At 38.5% G+C, this 20,528-nt stretch overlaps 1 protein-coding gene across 1 annotated transcript; it reads right to left on the reverse strand.

Moving 5' to 3' along the window:
* Nucleotides 1-1,865: 1,865 nt before the first annotated feature.
* Nucleotides 1,866-16,071, reverse strand: YES1 (YES proto-oncogene 1, Src family tyrosine kinase; the record flags this gene model as incomplete). Its single annotated transcript, XM_084280570.1, has 11 exons — nucleotides 1,866-2,391; nucleotides 3,193-3,324; nucleotides 3,911-4,064; nucleotides 4,411-4,487; nucleotides 6,534-6,713; nucleotides 6,956-7,111; nucleotides 7,344-7,493; nucleotides 7,683-7,786; nucleotides 10,618-10,716; nucleotides 11,859-11,958; nucleotides 15,807-16,071. The coding sequence occupies 11 exons, from the start codon at nucleotides 16,069-16,071 to the stop codon at nucleotides 2,183-2,185; spliced, it is 1,626 nt and encodes a 541-aa protein (XP_084136696.1). The 3' UTR covers nucleotides 1,866-2,182.
* Between the last annotated feature and the right edge of the window lie 4,457 nt (nucleotides 16,072-20,528).

Consider the following 20,528-nt stretch of genomic DNA (forward strand, 5'->3'; position numbering starts at 1 on the left):
TTCCTCAAATAAGCAGATGCAATCAAGGAGAAATTTATTTTGAACCAATTCTGCAAAACAGTTCAACAATGCCATACTTTATAAAAATACTTAGTTACATAATTAAACTTATTACTATTTATATAAAAAGTGTGAATGTGAATTTTAAACTCTGTTAGGGTAAGAACCACATCAAAGTCTTTAGGTGAAACATACATTTTCATAAACATACAAACTCTTCTGGAGGAGTCTTATAATACACAACCATTTACAATGAACACGTTCATTAAGTTAGTGTTTTATTCCTTTACTATACAAGTGTTATTACAATGAACTGTTCCATTCAGTAATTAAAAATCCAAAACAATGCCAATGTAATTTTTGGCATTTTTTGTTTTAACTGTATCCATACATGAACTCATGATTGTGTTACTCATTTTAAAATATTTTAAAAAATTAAAATCCCATCTATTTTGGGGTTTATCTTTTGTGTGTGTGTGTCCTTTTTTTTTGTTTTTGTTGTTGTTGTTTTTTTTTTTACATAAAGCCCTTTTAAAACTTGATAACCACAGATGTTGTATACAGGTGATGAGCGATGATGAGGGAAAACAAAAAATGATGGCACTGTTCTTACAAAGATCTGTTTGGTAGTTGGATTCAATGTAGTGTAAAACCCATGAAAAATGTTAAGTTTAGTACCAGAACTACATTAACCAGCTTTTTTTGAAATTCCTTTCTTGGATAGCTTTACAATGATAACATGAATTCCAACCTGGTAGCTAAGTAGGAGCTTAGTGTTTCAATATTAAAGTACATAAGCTTGATCAGAAATTCAAGAACCTCATGCAAATTGTTGAGTAAAAGACATGATGTTATTGCTTGATATGTCAGTAGCCAAAGAAAACCTAGATGTAGTGTCAGCTGTGCTGAATGCCAGCAGGTTTCAGCATCACTATATTCGGACAACATTAAATACATTTCATCCCTTTAGCTTTTAAACTTTCACATTTTCTTCCGTTCAGTTTCAGTTAAATAGTTCTGTAGGAAGGGCAGAAATGGGAAGAGCAACTGCATGTAAGTGTGTCTTAATAGTCAAGAAAAAGTAAAAGTGCAATCAAATCCCTGAACTAGTGACAGCCAGCACTGGTAGCACCCGCCCTCAGTAACACATACAGGCCACGTACAGCGGTACCAAACCTCTGAAAAAGGACTAAGAGTGGCCATTTACCAGCTTCAGTCTTGCTTTCCTGGTGAGTTTGGTTTAGGTAGTCTTCCCATGCAAAAGCTCCTTGGATCAGAGCTTAAACGATTAAAGGGTTCCCCCTACCCCGCCCCGGCTCTGCCGATTATATTCTATAGCTTCAAGTTCAATAGCATCATTCTTTATCAACACCACTCCATAAAACATTACCTCATTTTCTAGTTACCTTCATTGTTCTTAATTAGCTATGCAGAAAGAAAAAAAAAAAGAAAAACTCTCTCATGCTACTTTCCAGTTATGTCAACACAAGTATTAACACAGTGCATTATGCTCTCTAATTTCACTACTGAGGTCTACCATTTAGATCAAGTTTGTCACTCCACTGCTTTGATTTCTCCTTTAACCTGCCTACCCTAATTAAGTCCATGCAAGAGGAAGCTTAAAGGTCAAGACTACAGATCAAATACAGTTGTACCATCTTTGGGGGGGGGGGGGGGGGGGAGGGGCAAGGGAGGGTGTAGGGGGGCACATACGTGTAATTTTGAACAGTTTTACAGAACTGGAATAGAATTGCTTGGTCCCACAAAGTTCTTCTCCTTTAATAATGCCTTACCCCATGATCGCATTAATTCCAGACAATTCCCTCTTCAGTAGAATGATTATCAAATGTTGGGGAAATAAAGGATTTGAAACATCGTTTTTCCCACTACTGTTCACACCAACACTCATTTTTCTACCCTGTATTTTCAGTCAGCTTCCTTTGGACCCTGAAAATAACTTGGGAAAAAAAGGAAAATAAAAAATAATAAAATGTCATTGGTAAATTAGATTCTAACACTTTAAAAGTGGTTTTGTGCAACTGCATTATGAAATTCCAGTTTGCCATTAAAAGCATGCAAAGTAGTGAAGATTTTCTTTCCTTTGATTCCTTACAGATGTCAGGAATTCTTTGCAAGTCTTTTACATTTGGCAGATCTGTGCATGTTAATATAGACTGTTGGCTTATAAATTGTCTCCAGGCTGGTACTGTGGTTCTGTAGCAGTAAAGTAGTCCTCCAAGAAAGACTGTATGTATTCAAATGTTGGTCTCTCATCAGGGTCCTTCTTCCAACACAGTTTCATTACCTCGTGGAGAGACTCCGGGCAGCCTTGTGGGCAAGGCATCCTATAGCCACGTTCCACTTGTTCCAGAACTTCCCGATTCACCATCCCTAAAGGGAAAGCATTTTAGCTCTGAGTGATACCATGCAATAACCACGGTTTCCCTGAGTTTTTCAAGTGCCTCTCCAGCCACAATGCACATGGACCTACCATAACAGAATCCTTCACAAACACACTTTATAATGAATGATTTTTTTTTTAATACATTAAATACCTTTTCTGAAAATTATTTAATTACACTGGTAATTCCTCATTACTTGATCCTGCTTCCATTTGTATGCTTTCTCATTTCTATACTTTTCTACTGCCTTGGGGTATCCTTCCAAACAGGCGACTGGAGCACAAATACCTTCTGCCTGCCTTAGGTTCCATTCAAGGACCCCTTCGGAATCAAGCCAAGAAAAAGACCTTTTATACCTAACAGAACTGCCTTCCAAATTCCAGTCACAGCAAAATATCTGACAAAATAGGTTAGGTATGTTTAGTTTCAAAAACTGGTCCAGCAGGTTCACTCTACCAACACTCAAGGGTAGCTTGGGAAAACGTCTAGAGTAGGAATTTTAGGGACAGACAGGTAGGAAAACATGAGGATACCTACTAATCTGAAATGAACTCAGTCACATTTACAAATGCTGCTATCTTAAAAGACTTTAAAAAAAAAAGTACATCATAATTAATCTGCAAATAAAACAAAGTAGCTGTGCTAACAAAAGAACCAGTGAAGTGTGACTAAGGTTTTTTTTCTCTGCCTGTCAACCGTGGGCTCTGAGCAAGGCAAGAAGTACAGAAGGTAACTTCAGAAGCACAAAATACAACAAAGAAAAGAAAAATCTGTTGAATTTTCCTCTTACCTGGATATGGCACTCTCCCCTTTGTTACCAGCTCTGTCAGTAAAATCCCGAATGACCACACATCCGACTTGATTGTAAACCGACCGTACAATGCTGCTTCTGGAGCGGTCCATTTAATTGGGAATTTAGCTCCTGCAAACATTGGGAGGACAGATACTCAATTTTCCATTGCTTGTGCATCATGTACTTACACTTCAAAACAATTTAAGAAGAACACTGCACTCAAATTTTTACATTTTGCTTTGTTGACAAAATTCATGGTGTTTTAGTATTGTAGTATTTCAAACTGGAAACCAGTTTCGAACTAGGGCAGCCAACTATTGGCTGTAACATTTGGAAGCACCTAAGACATCTGGGATTCTTAAATCAGTATGTTTCAAAGAGTGGGACAATCTTCAGAATCTGATGAGCAACCTCTCTGGAATCAGCTCTCTTCAAACTGTATAAAATGTTTTACCCAAAAAAAAACCCCAAAACCAACTAAAAATGTTTTTGGAAAATATAAGCAAACTGCCAGATAATTTTCAAAATTAAAAAGTTTACTAAAATTGCACTTAGGGGAAGGGGACACCAAACACAGCTGTGAAAGCACACTTCTATGCATAATCTCTGTTCACAGAGACAGAATATACAGGTACATTTTGTTAAATTTAACAGCTCTTAAGTAACATGAAGGTAAATGGGCTTATTTATTCATTCAGTAAATAAACATTCTTACCTTGTCTTGCAGTGTACTCATTGTCCTCTATCAACCTTGCTAAACCAAAGTCTGCTATTTTACACACCAGATTGTCTCCTACAAGAATGTTAGCTGCCCGGAGATCCCTGTGGATGTAGTTCATTCTTTCAATGTAAGCCATGCCATCAGCAATCTTAAAAAATAAAGTTTTATTAAAATATTATTTTTATTAAAATATTTTTCATGATTACATACATTTCTCCCAAGCATTAAGCTGCACCCCTTTATTTTAGCTCTGTTCTCATTGTATATGTGTAGGAAGCATAGCCCACACAGCATGAGCCTGTGACAGCACTGCTCAGACTGTCTGGCTATACAGTATCTGCTAATTTGGGAACTAGACTGTTTATTTTTGACAAATTACAAACCTACGACCGAAGAAGTAAGACAGAGGAGCAGACAACAGCCAGAGCATTCAGTATTTATGCTTCCTTGGTATCTGATATAAAAATACTGCTTTCTTGGTTTATACAGCATACCTGAGCAGCCATGTCAACCAGCTGTGGGAGTTTTAAGTATTTCCCTTCTCCTTCTTTAAGGAAGTCCAGCAAGCTGCCTGTAAAAGATTATGGATTATTGGGATGGGAAAAAAAAAAAAAAAAGAAGGAAAACCCAAAAAACCCAAGAAAAAACACAACCCCCCATTAAACCCCCTGTGGCAGGGGGGTTGAAACTCTATGATCCTTGGGGTCCCTTCCAACCCATACCATTCTATGATTCTATAATCTGACTCGAAAAACATGAGGTTTTTTGCCAGACATTACGATTTACTCATTTATCACCCAAATCTGTATTTGAAAGCCCACTGTTTAACAGAACGCATGACATGGTGACTATTACTGTAGTTGACTGTGCCCTGACAACAAGTTGGTGAGTTTTAACCAAGTATTCTGGAATCCACTTCAATAATTCAGGTAACTGAATACAGATAAAACAGACTGCCACTTAATGATTGCTGCTTGTATGGCAACAAATGAAGACTTTTCTCAATATTGCTGGAATCAAAACCCTTCCTAGCTGGATTTTTTCCCCCCACAAGGAGATTTATAATTAAAGAACAAAAAAACTCCCATCCATTACTTAATTTTTTCTGCCAGCTCCCATTATATAGTCAAGAAATTACTCTGAAATTGTTGGGGTTTTGTTGCTTTTTCTTCCTTACAGGGGGGAAACTAAAGTATCTTCCATTCTTCACAATATACTCTCTTCTCCCATTTATATAATGCAATTGTGTAAAGTATATTGCAAGAGGAGTAGTATTTGAAATCACTTTGAAGGACCTGCGCTGCTTTTAAGAGAGTAATCCTATTCAAAATGTTGAGCTGCAGTGGATTCATGGCTGTAGCCATGAAATATTAGATACCTCCGATGGGGTTTTTATCACCTGCTGTGTTTTTGCATTGAAAGTGGGTGTATGGCAGGCCAGACCCAGGCTGCTGCTGTTTGGTACGTGTGCTTGCACAGACTTTTTCCCCACCTTGGTTCATGAGCTCAAAGGACTGAAAAGAAGCAAAGATCTCATGGTGAACTCTACTAACCTGTCCACACTGGAAAAAAAATTTGAGTATTCTGTAGTTCTTACCCACCTGCTCTCCTTGTTAAAAGAGAAGGGAAAAGAAACAGAAAAAACCCAATTGTTCTACTAACTTTCAAGTATAAACCACCAAAGAGGTTTTATGTTTTTTTAGTAAACTGTGAGGAGTTTTTCAAATGAAAACTGAGGATCCCAGAAACATGCAACTCCTTCTTTACTACTGCTTTTGCAAGGTAACATTGCAGTTTCGGTTTTAGTCTCTGTAGTTTTTCTTACAGTGCTACTCAACATCTTTTTGCCCCAATTTTGTCTTGCCAAAACCTGCTCTCCAAATAATAAAAACTGATTTTGTCTTGGAATTTAACACTGTTTCTGTTTCTTACCAGAACAGCAAAATTTCTCTGAGGTGAAGTCTGCATTTTATAAAACAGGGATAATTGACTTGAAAATCTGTTCCTTCTTAACACTAATATGCTTGTGATGTTTATTTCTATGTTCAGCCTAAATCTCTAAATCTCTGTTTCTGCAGCAAGGGGAGGAGGATATTGTATTGAGCAAGTGAAGAAGGATGAAGGACTGAAAACAAGGAGATAAAGGAGTGAGTCTAGGAAAAAAAACGAACCTTTTTTTAAAAAATTAATGTTACACTGCTATAAAAGAAAACCTAAAGAAAAAAACCCTGCACCCACCAACTGAAACCAAACTGATTCTGTTGTTGCAAGCAAGATCTGTCTACAGATAGGCATATTCTCATGATATCCCCAGCTATACCATCTAACTTAAACGTAACAAGCAGCACACACTGACAGATGAGGAGAAAAAAACCCCAATCTTGTATTTGGAAGATTAGCAAGGGTGACACAGATGTGCAAAAGAAAAACCAAGCCTCCACCCACAATCTAAATCAGAACTGTTTCAAGTAGGTCAAGCGTGGCTCATTTTTATTTAATCAAATTACCACGTATACTCCAGTCAGTTTGATCCTAACATTAATTAAACATTTAATTTGTTGCTGGGATCTTAAATAATCTTTTAAATGCAGTCTCTTCAACCTATCCAGTCGCTCACCTTTTGTCATGAATTCAGTGACGATGTAGATGGGCTCCTCAGAAACAACCGCGTACAACGGAACGAGCTTGTCGTGACGCAGCTTCTTCATGATCTGAGCCTCCTGCAGGAAAGCTTCTGGCATCATTGTGCCAGGTTTTAGTGTCTTGATCGCCACCTTCGTGGTTCCATTCCACGTTCCTAGAGAAGCAAATTAGACTTTATTCTCCCCTGTGATACCTGAGAGGTTTTCTGCTGAAGTGTTGCTTTTTGCTTCTGTGCTGTTAGCTAACAGTATAGTTAGAACTACACTGAATATTATCTTCACCTTTATGTAACTGATTTTTTATAAAATTAAATTTTTAGATCCCAATACTGATTTACTTAAAATACTACGAAAACATTCACATCAATAACTAAAAGGTGTCACATTAAGCTCTTACCCATCCATACTTCACCAAAACATCCTTGGCCCAATTTAACTTCCAGCCTCAAAGATTCTCTAGGAATTTCCCAGGCATCTTTTGCTAGTCCCTGTGTTTGTGGTTTCACAGTGGGACACACAGTTGTTAGCTTATGACACAGTCCATCGGCATGTTCTGGAAAACAGAAAAGATAAGCTTTGTAGTTAAAACAGGTATATAAATTTCATAGTTAAAACAGGGGTAAAGGCTGTAGCCCCCTAAGGTGGATAAAAAGAACTAGTCCATTTACTATTTGTCAAAATAAAAAAAAATCAATTGTATAGCTGTGAGTTAAAAACAAGCTACATAGTTCTTCTCCCTCACAGTAGGCACAAGGAAGCACTGGGATGCTAGAACTTGGGCTTACCTCTGTAGTGTTTCACCAACTTCTGTAGAGATTCAAATTGTGCTCTGGTTGTGATATAGTATCCACCATTGTCAAGTTTTCTGATTTTGTAGTGTTTCACATTATCACCTCTGACCTCATCCCAGTCACGTATAGAAAGGGAGTAAGCACCTAGGAAACAAGTCACATACTTGGTTCTTCACCCAAAATTTGAATACATATTTACCGTATCTTCCCAGCTGTCTTTAAACACATCCATGTGTGCACATGCATATGTAACATGTGAAGACATAAAAATGTCTACCTTGGCAGGAGAGGACTGAATGAGAGATATATGCATATATAAAAAAATATACATACCTTTAGTGGTTTCACTCTCTCTTACTAAGAAAATACCACGCTGGTTCCCAGGATTTAAAAGCAGCCTTTCTGCATCCTTCCTGCCCATCTTCCCAAAATACCACCTAGGAAATGTTGAAGGAAACGTGTAAGTAAAAGCTTCCAATGCTCTGGTAATCAGAGAAATACAAGATCTGGAATCTCAAGCATTGACTGGGCTCCTAATATCCCAAAGCAGTTACAGATCAACAGAAGTAATGACATCCATATAATCAAAAGATTACAATGACCTATTTCTATCTGAGTCTCACTTCTACTGTTTGCAAAATGCACATAAAGGGGCCTCCATCTGAAAATACTAGGTTTTTCTGATGGTTTAACAATGGACATCAACAGTACCCATCACTGAAATTTAACACTTTCCTTCTGGTTACAAAGTTCACAGAATCAAGCTGAATCAGATGACAGTGAAATACTGTTAGTAGCAAACTCAAAACACTGCAGCAGCTGGAACAACCTTCTCAAACAAATTTTGGCTATATGTTAAAAAGCAGTATTTAATGCAAAGCAGATGGGTATGAGTATTACCAGATCACAGGTTCCTTCCTTCAAATTGGAAGGCCCCCCCTCCTTCAAGGGTGGTCTCTCTTCCAGCCTCCAGGTGTGAGATCAGACCTGGGTGTTCAAGGTACTGCCCACTCCAGTCTTGAAAACCCTGAAGAATGGAGCCTGCAGAGCTGACCTGGGTAACCTGTGCCCCTGACTGGCTGTCCTCAGACTAAAAAGGTTTCTTTTCTTATACCCCAGCTGCAACCTTCCATTTCAACTTGTATTGCCTCCCATCCTTCTCTACCTCAGCAGAGGGAGCACTTTTTTCTACTGACTATTAAGAAACAACCCTGTAGTAGGTATTGTCTGTCTCTGAGTAACGCTCCATCTTTGTCACATCATTCTGGTACTGAAAGTACATGGACATTTAAAACTAACTGCACTTTTCCTTCAGTTCTTTCATGAACACATTTCCTTCCTCTACACTCCCACAGAAGCATGCTCATCCTGACAAGCAGTGTGCACATACCTCTGTCTTAAGCCAGTGATAATTTTAAGGTCCATCTCCCAGCAAATCCCCACTTATTTCTAACTATATATTATTTTGACTGACCCCTAAAGTCACAAAAGAGTGTGAAGTGCGAATTTCAAGCATTTTCATTTGGGACTGTCATAGCACCAGGCAAATCTGGCTTCATGAGTGTTGGGGGAAGAAAAGCAGTATAGGAAACTGCTGTGAAACAATGGTTTTATCGGTGAAACATCTCGCAGGGGGTGGGAAATGTAGGTAAGGAGGGAGCATCTTGTTGGCCTGTGAACAGAATGGCCTGTGCAATCACCCAGGAATCTGAGACTTAAGTGTTATTTTATTTCATTACCATAAAAAAATAGTAGAGTTTATTTGGTGGTGGTTTGGGGCATTTTTTGTTTCAGTTTGATTTGTTTTTAAGAACTTTATACATTCATGTTCTGACATCATTAAAAAGCCACAGAGATAGTAAGGATCCTGTCACAAACAGTTTTTGATACAAATGCCTTCAGGCTTAGGAAAGTGCCAGGATTTTCTTTAACTGCTACCCAGGGCTGTGCATTGGTTTTGTGCCTGTAACCCCAACTGCAATCATAACACAAAATTTATGAACACTATCAAAACTCAGGGTTAACAAATGAACCCCAAGGCAAACGAACACCATTCCACATGCTATGGTGGTATTTAATAGTTAGCACTAGTTCTTTAAAAGAGTAAAAGTCCTCACTCACCTCTAGTCATCACATAAAGCTATGACAAATCCTGCCACCCCATCTTCCCTGCCTTCAGAAGCAGTATTTTCTTTGCAGAAACACCACATTCTCAGTTTGCAAAACACTATCATTTCCCTTTTCCCCACTATGTTGTTGTAATGACAATATACTTTTAGTGCATAGTTTAAAAGAAGAAGTAAACAAACCCTCTACTTTTTTTCCCCAAAAACCTCTCAAGTCAATAATTTCATAAGTAGCTGAAACTCAAGGGCATAAAATAACAGTGTATCTTCAGTTCAATCACTTTTCAGTAGCAAAGAGGCAGGCAAAAGCAGCAGCAACAAGCTGAAGCCTCAGCTTAAGGTTCAGGAAACATCTTGGAAATCGTGTCCTTTTCCCAGAAGTGCAGCAGCAAACACAGAAGTGCCCAGATCATGCACCAGGGATGATTCACCCATGGCAATACTGTGCCTGAATTATGGAAGCAAGAGCTGTGGACCTCTGAATTTCTAGTACAACAAATACAATTAATCCCTTGGAACAAGTATCACCTGAAACCACATCCCAACTCATAGTTCCTACAATGACTTTATGTCATTCTGTAAGTGTTTTGGGATCTCTGATTGGAAATAAATGTACAGGGTTCTGGTACCCAAAGTAATAAACTTTCCTCAATTCATAACAGTTGTTAGTATACCTAACAAGTTTCTCACCCAAAGTATTGTTATAAATTAACAAATTAGCAATAACTGTTCACAAGAATGGTTTCAGAATGTAAGATCATATGCTACTAAGGATACAACTGATCTTGAACAAGCATTTGGTAAAAAAAATAAGGATAAAAACCTTGAACTGATGGTTTGCAGAATTTTTAAAGCCAATTTTTGCTTTGTATGAAATACAGTGCATTTCCCCTAATCCTTCTCTTCATTATCACATTCTCCCATCCCTTTTCCTTTAGCCCTACATATAGCAAGCAGGCATAAAACATCTGCATAGGTGTCCACCTAACACTTACAAAGAATTATACCTTTGACATCATCCAGGTAGAACTGGCATTCTACTTTACCCTTAAACATTACATTCACCACGTTAATGGTATCACCACAGGGCTCAAAGTGTAGAAAGGGTAATAAGAACATATTGACAGGGTACAAAGTCTTACTCTTCTGCTTGAATGGAGTCTGCAGGAGCTACATAATTGCTTGGGATGTAGCCTGTTTTTGCTGTAGCAATGGACCTTGCTTCCCACCAGTCTCCTTCCCTGTAATGAAAAATCAGTTACCTCTTCCACAAATAAAGAATACATCATTCCCCAACACTTATATTCTTGCATATGACAGGCAGGTTAAATTTAGGCAACATGTTATTTTAATTACAAAGGCATCTAAAGTAGTTTGTGCTGCATCTAAATATATTTTTCTTTTCATTGTAAGCAACACAAGGAATTTTGCATTGCAAAGATTTGCGGTTTTGTTGTTTGGGTTTTTTTTTAATATAAAAGGAATCTATCAATATATGCAAAATGCAAACCTACAGAATAATGTTTTATGGCACAGATGTGTAAATAAACTTCCCAGTTTTCTAGTCTTTGTCTGCCTCTCCCAGATCACCCTGTCTGTATGCTGACAGTGAACCACAAAGCAAGCAGGAGCTCAGCTAACAAAATCCAAGAACTGGATGAATGAAAACTGCTATGTGTATGAATCAGAACTATTAACAACTATTAACACAGCCAAAAAGCTGCACATAAAGAAATCTCCAAGGTGAGCAAATTATTTCATTTTCATTAGAATTCTATAAATCAGGCTGTAATACTGTAACATTGCTGCAACAGAGCTGGAACAAACAACTTCTCAAACTATTTGAGCACAGATTTACTGTGGAGACCAGCTAGATGCATGTCCATAGCAAGACATCCCTTCCATGGCAGTGCACTCACCCCATGCAGTGCAGTGCTGTGGGCTGTGCCCACCTCCCCATGACATATGGAAACCCATCAGAGAGAACCTTCAAGGTACAGAGCCTGGGATGAGATAGTACATGTCTCCACCTTTGCTGCATTGAAAGGGGGTATCTGTGCCTCACTGGAACAGGAAGAGGAAGGATGCTACCCACCAAATGAGGAGGAGGCTGGGGGCTGCCCCAGTCCCTACAGTTCTACATCTGCACTTAATCCCTGACCTCAGCCTGAAGGTTACTATCTTATCAGTATCAGTGTTTTAGCCCCATGCTTGTTGAACCTTGCATGCATTCAAAAAAAAGAATTTTTAAAATAATAATTAAAAAAAATTAATAAAATCAATCTACTCTTCACTGAAATAGGACACACAGATGTCAAGAAGAGTTGAGGATCTATTTATTCCTATCAACAACCAAATGAAGTCTGTGAATGAGAACACTTACGTGTTATTTATTATCTGGAACCGTTCACCTTTCTTAAATGAAAGGTCATCTGTAGTTCTAGCTTCATAATCATATAAGGCCACAAATACAGTAACACCACCTTAGGAAAAAAGAAAGATATAGCAGTAACACTGCATCATTTAAGAACATGTCAGCTAACTCAAAAATTTTGGCTTGGAAGCAATGGAACACTCTGGGTTGCATCTTATTTTGGAACCTGGATCAATAATCAGCTCATTTCTTAATACAGAGGAAAGCCTATAAACAGACACCCTAAAAATACGCTTCTACACCACAAAGGGCAGCTAGCTGCATCACTGGCAGAGCATTAATAGTTAAGGGTGCTTATATACAGAAACCTGTGCAACACATCAGCATTAAAACAAGGCAGCTTCTTTATTAAGCTAGCTTCTCAGTAAGAAATGCAATTCTAGAAGATCCTACAACACCCCAACCATCAACCACTAGTTTTTACACAAGTAGTTTCCTGTTGAACTTAGCTATAAAATAACTGATGTGCTCCCAACTTCCTGGGGTTATACAACAGGATCTACTCAAGGATTTGGGTAGTAATAAATAAAAAAATATTCTGCTGGGGACAAAGACAATTCTTTGCTTTAGGTGGAATTGGACCAAGACAGCTCACAGGATGAGCAGCTGCACTCCACCAACCCTAAGGAATTTGCTTCCCCATCCCACTTCTGGTATAGAACACATTGTTGAACATGTCCCACAAACAGGGCACGTGTGTGAGAGATGGATGGTCGGAATGTTCCTATACTTATGGTAGGAAAACGTTTGCTACACTTAAAAGAACTAAGAGGGAAAGGAGAACAGGCTGTGAGATGCACAAGCTATGAGCAAAACCAAGGAACTATCTACTGTAATTAGAAAAATATAGACAGGCAATTCAGAAAGACGTTTTAAGCTCTAGAAATGCTATTTCACAGTCTAATGGACACTTAGGAAGCCTAATATTATTTCAAGCAGTAATTTATTTTTAAAAGTACAACATTACATCTCTAACACGTGCATATATGTACCAGGATACACACGGAAGAGCGCTGACAGAAACATGTTGCATCTAATTTATGATTAAAATTAACATGACAGTGATCAGAAAGGAAGAATATGTAATGCAAGGGGTATTGTCTACATCTAATATTCTTTTACAATGCACAGTTTCTGATGTAAGAGCTCCTAATCACTTAAGTATTTTCATTTGATTTAGAGTCTTCCTGTAATTACACTATCTCAGCAGGCCGCAGCTGGAAATGAATTTACGGCTCCTCTAGGTATAACAACACAAAAATCCCCACAGGAGGTTAGAGTAATTGACAGGGTTTTTTTGAAGTGTGATTTATGAACTGAAAATGAATTAGAATATTCCCTAGAAGATAACAATTCTTAATCCAAGTTAAAAATTAACACAGTTCTCCCAATTTTAGCCTGCACCACTTCCTAATTACATTATTTTCGTGATACAAACTGCTACATGGAGCAAGAAAATTGTGGGGATACATACAGTGTTCACACAAGCAGAAAGCAAGTATTAGGGAAATAAACCATCCCCAGCAAGTTCTTCAGCAGATTAACAAAATTAATACTATCAAGACACAACAGAAACAAACTGTAAAACATCTAGAAAGATACTAACATGGGAACAAGAGATTAACTCCTCTGGACTGTGCAGCACTAGTCTGAGTAATGGATTCAAATGTAAACCATACAATAAGTGATTTATTAGTAATTATCAGTATTTGTGTACTCTATTTTTAAAGTAAGTATTGGAAAAGCTACCATACAACCCTTGAAAAGCTTTGATTTCAGCACTTCAGCTACTATAAAACCTCTTGGTATTCTCACTCGCCAGTGCTTACATGGCTTCATGGACAGCAACAACAGGAGTCCATCTTTCTGTTTTGACTTTCAGTAATATTCTATGGATTCAAAGTAGCTGATGACTGAGAATATGTAATGCAGGAGCAGTGTGACTAATTCAGATTTCTTCTCCTTTCCTGCTCTAGAGGACTAAAAGATATCTCAACTCTTTCCAGACCACGACCACAGCCATTAGCATCCCCCTCGTCAGACAACACCGGTGGACTGAGTAAGATTACTGCTGCTTGCATCCAGTTTGACAAGCTCCTCTGTTCTCCTCTCTTGCGAAACAAAGGCCCAAATAATGTGATCCAGTGTTTCACTCACTGTGAATCAAGGTCACTGCCAGATGAAGTTCGTCACCTCGCTCATTCACAAGCCCACCCGATTTTGATTGATCTGAAAAATCAGTACTGAAGGTACCAAACAAATTTTTTTTGAAAAGCACGTGTGCTTGTGGATGGGCTGGATTTAGAAAATGAAACAGAAGAATTACATATGTAGTACTATTTTACCTGAGCACAAAACAATGGGGGGTGTTCATCCAAATCAGCCTGATAACTAAATTGACACTGATGAGACACAAGACTTCCTTTTTATGAGAAATATCTCCTGTTGACTCTGGTTTGAGATAAAATATGCTTAACTACCAGCAGGACCAGGGACAGGCAAGACAACGTTGCTCCTGGCCATTGCTGCAAAGGATTTGTGGTACCTGGGTGCAGCTACATCCCTGATGTAATGCCCAGGAGTGCCTGCACACACTGCTGGAGACCCCTGTAGGAATAATCAACCAGATGTAGAACAAGGAGAAATACACAGAGGTTCTTGGAGGAGACAACAATTTCTTTAAGCACTTTCCTTAGTGGAGCTAAGGATTAAAAAGAAATGTTGTCCTTATTTAATTTCAACAATCCCCCCAAACAGGGATTCAGAGCCTACTCAGAAACGTTGAGACAGGATAGATGCTCATATTAATTATTTGGTTTTTAATGAATTCCCACAAAGGGACTATGAGGCAATCATTACCTGTCACTTCATAGTTGGTTTCCTGAATTGCTTAATGTCATGGCCACAGTGGGTTTTCATGGACCTCAAATTTCATGTGTTTAAAAGATTTTTAAATGCCACTGTAACAAAGCAAACATTTTAAGCACTGTAATTGTGCTAATAATATTGGCTTATGGGAAAACTAGAAATAGACTAGTAGAGAATTATTTATCATGTTTGGTGAAGTGTCTTTGCAAAGCTTATAAAATAAATTACTCTTTCCTCTCTCTTGCATAAAAAAAAATAAAATTACAGCTTCCTCTCAAAAATATGCAGCAAAACAAGTTATTCATGTGCACAAAATCAATGTTTCTGTTACGAAGTCTTAAGATTTTGATATAAAGGTGGGTTTATAACATCAAATGTGCATGTTGCTTTAAAATGCTGTATCTTCAGAGATTTTGTATCTCAGCCAAGAAGGTCTCTGGACCCTGTAAATTCTTTTTTATGTTTTCAATTTTGGGTCTAATATCACCATCAGCAATGAGAATTCTGGTCTTTCGTCACACATACTGCTCCTATAGTAAAGCACAGATATATATTGCATGTCCTGTTTATCTTCATGAATTAACAGATTCAAGACTGCATTGATATAAATAACTTGCAGCTAACCAAATCATTCCGAAAAAAATCAGTTTAAAACATCAGTTCCCTGAACTCCTTAATTTTGCACCTCTCTACAAAAGTTTAAAGCCATTATCCCATGTGCATCCCTTCAATAGCTTAAAACTTCTAACATGATTTGATCATCTCTCACGATTACTGCCTTTAATGGGTCTTAAATTTCTCTGTGCTGTGATCCTAAACCTTCCCCCCAAAATCAAAAGCCAAAACATCTAGTTGCCAAGCCCCAGCCACTAGGTAAGTATGTGCTGAATTGTTATCTAAGCAGTGAAGATACTGACGATCAGAAATCCCTAAATTACAATTTATTTTAGATGTGCAATTTATTTCTGGGCAGCATGGAGTCACAGGACTTTAATAGTAACAGCAGCAGCATTTCTTTGTAACACTCACCTGTTAATGTACTAGGATATGGACTTGGCACAGCTGAAAATGAAGATGACGCTCCTCCAAAGGGTGTCATTCCTGAGGGTCCTCCAAAAGGAGTCATGGAATGACTATTAAAATTAGCTGCTGATCCCTTTATTGATGGTGACTGCGTTGCTTGGCTGGAGTCTGATCCATAATGGCTGACATGGGAAATAACAGGTTCTGGAGCATTTTCAGTTCTGTATTTCATGGCTGGACCTTTATCTTCTTTGCTTTTAATGCACCCCATGGTTGCTTCTGCAATAATGAGAAGGAAAAAAAATTATAGTTGACACAGAAGTTTTAAAAAAAAGTTACAAAAAAATGCTACTTTATTAATGTTTAAATAAACAAACCAACCCCCAGCAATTGCTAACATGCATAGATTATAAAGTCTGATGAAGTGTTCCGGAATAAAATCTAACCCATTCCCAGATTAGAGAAGACCTAATTATTTTCCCTTACACCATCGCACACTAACAGCACATTTGGGTGATTCTTCATCCCAGTTCCTTGGTGGACTTAGCAACAGACAAGGAAAAGACACTAAAGACTTCCACAGCAGGGTGGAAAGGGAAACAAAAGTGACAATTAGAGAAGAGTCATTACACAAAGCAAATACACAAAGAAAACAAGGGGTCATTCCTGCTTTCTATTTTAAGCATTTGTGCAATAAAGTCCTGACCTGGTGGTGGTATTGCAAGTAATAATCTTTAAAGGTGTAGAGAAATCTTCATTCACTGCCAGCCCTCAAAAGTCAACTCTCAAACAAACCTGGGGTATTCATGGCCACAGGACAGGGCTAAGCTCTAGAGTCCAACTAGAATACGGAAAAAGTTATAATAGTAATTAATATATCTGTAGCAGTTCAGAAACTGACCTGCGCCTGGACAGGTGACAATTTGAAGCCCTGATAGCCCCACAGTGGCACCAGCTCCTACTACAGGCAGACTGGCAGAGCTGTTTACTAAGGGGACACCTATCACCTGCTGATGAAGGTAATCAGAGAGGAGAGGTGTCACCAACAATTAAAATTACTGCGTCTTAAGAAGTCACCATCTGCCATTTATCAGGTGGTGACAACTGAGTGCAAGCATTTTCTGGCTTACCCCAGCTGGGAAACAAATCAAGAAGAAATCAGGAGTCTCTATTAGATGCAGCACTGGTTTGGCATGTAAATTCCTATATTCTTGGGGGTGGGGAGTTAAAAACCCTACTTTAACTTCAAAGAGAAACCTCCGAAAAAAATACAAAATCAATTACTCCACATTCACCTACTAGTAAGTTAAAGGGGAAGCAGTTTGAAAGCGTTGAAAATACATCTATTGATAGCTACAGCAACAGTTTTGTGGACTCCACCTAGCAATTAGAGAAAATGTGTTCCATTGTGTGTCTAACTGGTGGGGTTTTTTTCTTTTTCAATTCTCTCTTTCCCTGTTAACTGTTAGGCCCAGAAATATGGAACAAAGTAAATCTTACTAAACAAATACCGCCTGAATACGCTCTCACAGAGAGACACTAATTCCCTCTGCATAACTAACCATTACAACATTAAAGATACTGTAATTGCCTGAAGAACCCTGACTCGGAGTTCCTGGAAAGAAGGAAAGCCTGGTGAAGCACCATATGGAATGTACTGTTCAGAAAGTGAGGAATATTTGCCTTATTTCAGCCCCTAACGCTGTGATGTAATACAATGCTGCTGCTTGTTTCTGCACCAGCAAAGTCAAACATTCTCATTGTTACAAACCTTGTCTGAGAGTTTTATGTGGAGTAACGAATCACCACAACAGCACATCTCATCCGTTTATTTTTACTTCTGATACTATTATTGCCAAGCTACCAACTGTGCACAAACGTTAACAGACCAAGACTCCAATACATGCATGAAGACTGTAATGTGTCTAAATACCTTACAAAAGAAGCCTTACCAACTACAGTAGAAAAGCCAGTTGTTAATTGACCATACAAGTCAATCAAACACCCCATTGCATCCTTTTTATTCCTCTACCACTGCAAATAGACGTTGTAATTGGAACCATTTTGGGGGGGGGGGGGGAGCTTGTGGCTGCCTAGTGTGAATTCTTGCCTTACTTTGAGGCCTATTTCTTTGATTCTCTTTAAAAAACTGCAATTAACATTTTCTGCTAGCACAAGTTCAATCACCTTTGTGAAAATGTGCTTGCTAACAGCCCCCATTGCCAGCTTTTGAAGAGGCAGGTGTCATCTCAGATTGAACATTAAGCATCACGTATGATTCAAAAGTCCAGCATGCTACTTAGGTTAATAAATCAAGATTGAGAGGAATTTACAGACATTTATATGATTAGCTGTCCATCACAAGTATTTCTCCTCCTTTACCTCTGCCATCTGGTTAACTTTTAACAGACTTCCAGATTAAAAGTAAGTTTGGTAAAACTTCTGGATTTCAGTATTGCTGATTTGACCAAACAGTTGGGTGATGATGCCACCCTGTATTGCAATGAGAACTGCTATCACCCCTACATGCTCACCCATTCATGCTGTGGTGAGCAGCAAGAAGTTACTATGGGTGTATTTGAGCGCCATAAAGAAAAGCCTTTATTGAAGACCTGAATTCATTCTAGAGAAACAGAAAGGCTTTGCCTTTCCCATCCCCAGCCACTTCACTGTTAAGGTAATCTTCTTTCAGGGGTTAAAGAGATTAACAACAGATTTAATCAGCACTTTAAAGAAAAAAAGACATTCTGAGATAATCAGACAAAAATGTAAATGGTCTACTTCTATAACTTCATACACATACAACAAATAAGAAAGGAAACTCCTCAGCTTTTAAAATTTTAAAAAAAAAATTAGAAAATTCTATAAAAATACTGTGTTTGGATTTATGAGGAAAATTTAGAGGAATGGGGGAAGGGAAGATAATATAAACCTAGACTGTGGAGCAGGGAAGGAAAAAATGATTGCCCACCCTACGGGGGGAAAAACTCAACAACTTATTGCTGTTTAGTCTTGCAATAAATTACTGGATAAAGAAAAAAAAATCCCTGAGCAGCTGGTGTGCAATGTTAGATTTGATCACTCCAGTACTGCGTTTGTTATCAAAAATGTAGATAACAAATAACTCTACCACTGTTTTTACCATTCTTTGTCTGACTGGCAACAAAGTATTAAGGAATACACGATAAAATTCACAGCTTGTTCTCTGAAAAGCTAAACTCTCTTTAGAAATAGATACAGAAAAGCTCCCGTTTGCCATGTATTAGTCCATCTATCCAAAGAAAAGCTGCCCCAAGGTTTGTTATTCACAACTGATTTCTCATTAAAATCACTATTTTAAGCCAGACTAGTGTCTGAATCAAATTACTTGAGTAACTCCAGCAGCTTGTTCTTTCTTTGAAAGAAATACTCTCCTGTTGGTTCTGATCAGCGTGCCCACACGTTTGGTGAGGGGGTTAGGAGTCAGATTGTTGGAGGTCTATCAGGAAACAATGCTCAGAAAAGCATGGGCTAAAGGCACAGATTTCTTTCTCTGCTTTCTAGATGAAAACAATCCTAAATTAGAAAGTTTTCAAGAAGGAACAGAGTTAAAATGATTACTGGAAGGACAGATGAAGGTTAGCAGGATGCCCACAAAAATCAATAGAAGAAAGAGTAGTCCAGGAAGTCATCATCAAATGAGATTTTAGTGACATCTAATTTGACTTGGGCTTTTTGGAGAAGTCATACAAAGGGCAAAAGCTCGTTGTCGTTCAATACTCTACAAACACCACAGACAATGAGAGAGCACCCTTAATAATCCTTCAGCCAAACAAGAGATCTCCAAGAAAGCGAACGCTGCCCCCTCTTATCTTCCCAGCTCTGCTTTATAGAGGAGTGCTGGATCACGAGTAAACCTTCAACAATTCAACAATTGAAAAGTGTGGCCAGTACAGTCTCAGTGGGTATTTTTTTTCTGCATTCCTTTCAGAAGGACAACCTACCAGTCCAAGAAAAATAAAAAGATTTTCCTCAAGAGCCACTCTATCCTAGGATACTGACAAACAGTTCCCTCGGGGTATCTACAGCCTTGTCCATAGAGCCTGCAGAGAGGTGGGTGTCACTCGTTCATCCAACCTGTCTTTGATCTTTCCAGTTGATAGTTACAGAAGTTACCTGAACATTGGTTATTTGAGACACAAGATTTGCAGGAGTGCTTCAATGAAGTTCTCCTACTGGCATGTATGTAGATGGTAGAGCTTTCTTCAAGTGAGGTGATTTTAATTCGGGTGAATAAACTGACAGTCTGGTACAGCTAGCTGCCTCAGAGCAAAGCAGGTTGCAAATGCCTCTAAATATTGTATTATTTAGTCCGTCCCCATCTCACTCCCCCTGCCTCTACCCATAGGCATCAAGATTTTGAGGGCCTCTGAAACCCCAAAGACCAAAAGATAGGAAAGCCTCACATTTGTTTCACCTGCTGTAATGGATTTGATAAAAAAACCCAAACCAAAGCAAAAAACCAAACCAAAGAAACAACCCACCTCAAACTCAACCCCCCCCCCCCCCCCCCCCAAAAAAAAAGGAGTTTCCTCTTGGGGCCAACTGGAGATACTCAGAATTCTAACCTTGCACTTCTGTTACGATACAGTATGTCCCCAGATGTCTTCTGGAGACTTTATCATGACATAAGGCCAGGAATGAAAGCTACACATTGCCATTCCGGTGTACTGCAAAGGGAAAGATGCT

The sequence above is a fragment of the Gallinula chloropus genome (genome assembly GCF_964237585.1).
Source record: "Gallinula chloropus genome assembly, chromosome: 2".
NCBI lineage: Eukaryota > Metazoa > Chordata > Aves > Gruiformes > Rallidae > Gallinula > Gallinula chloropus.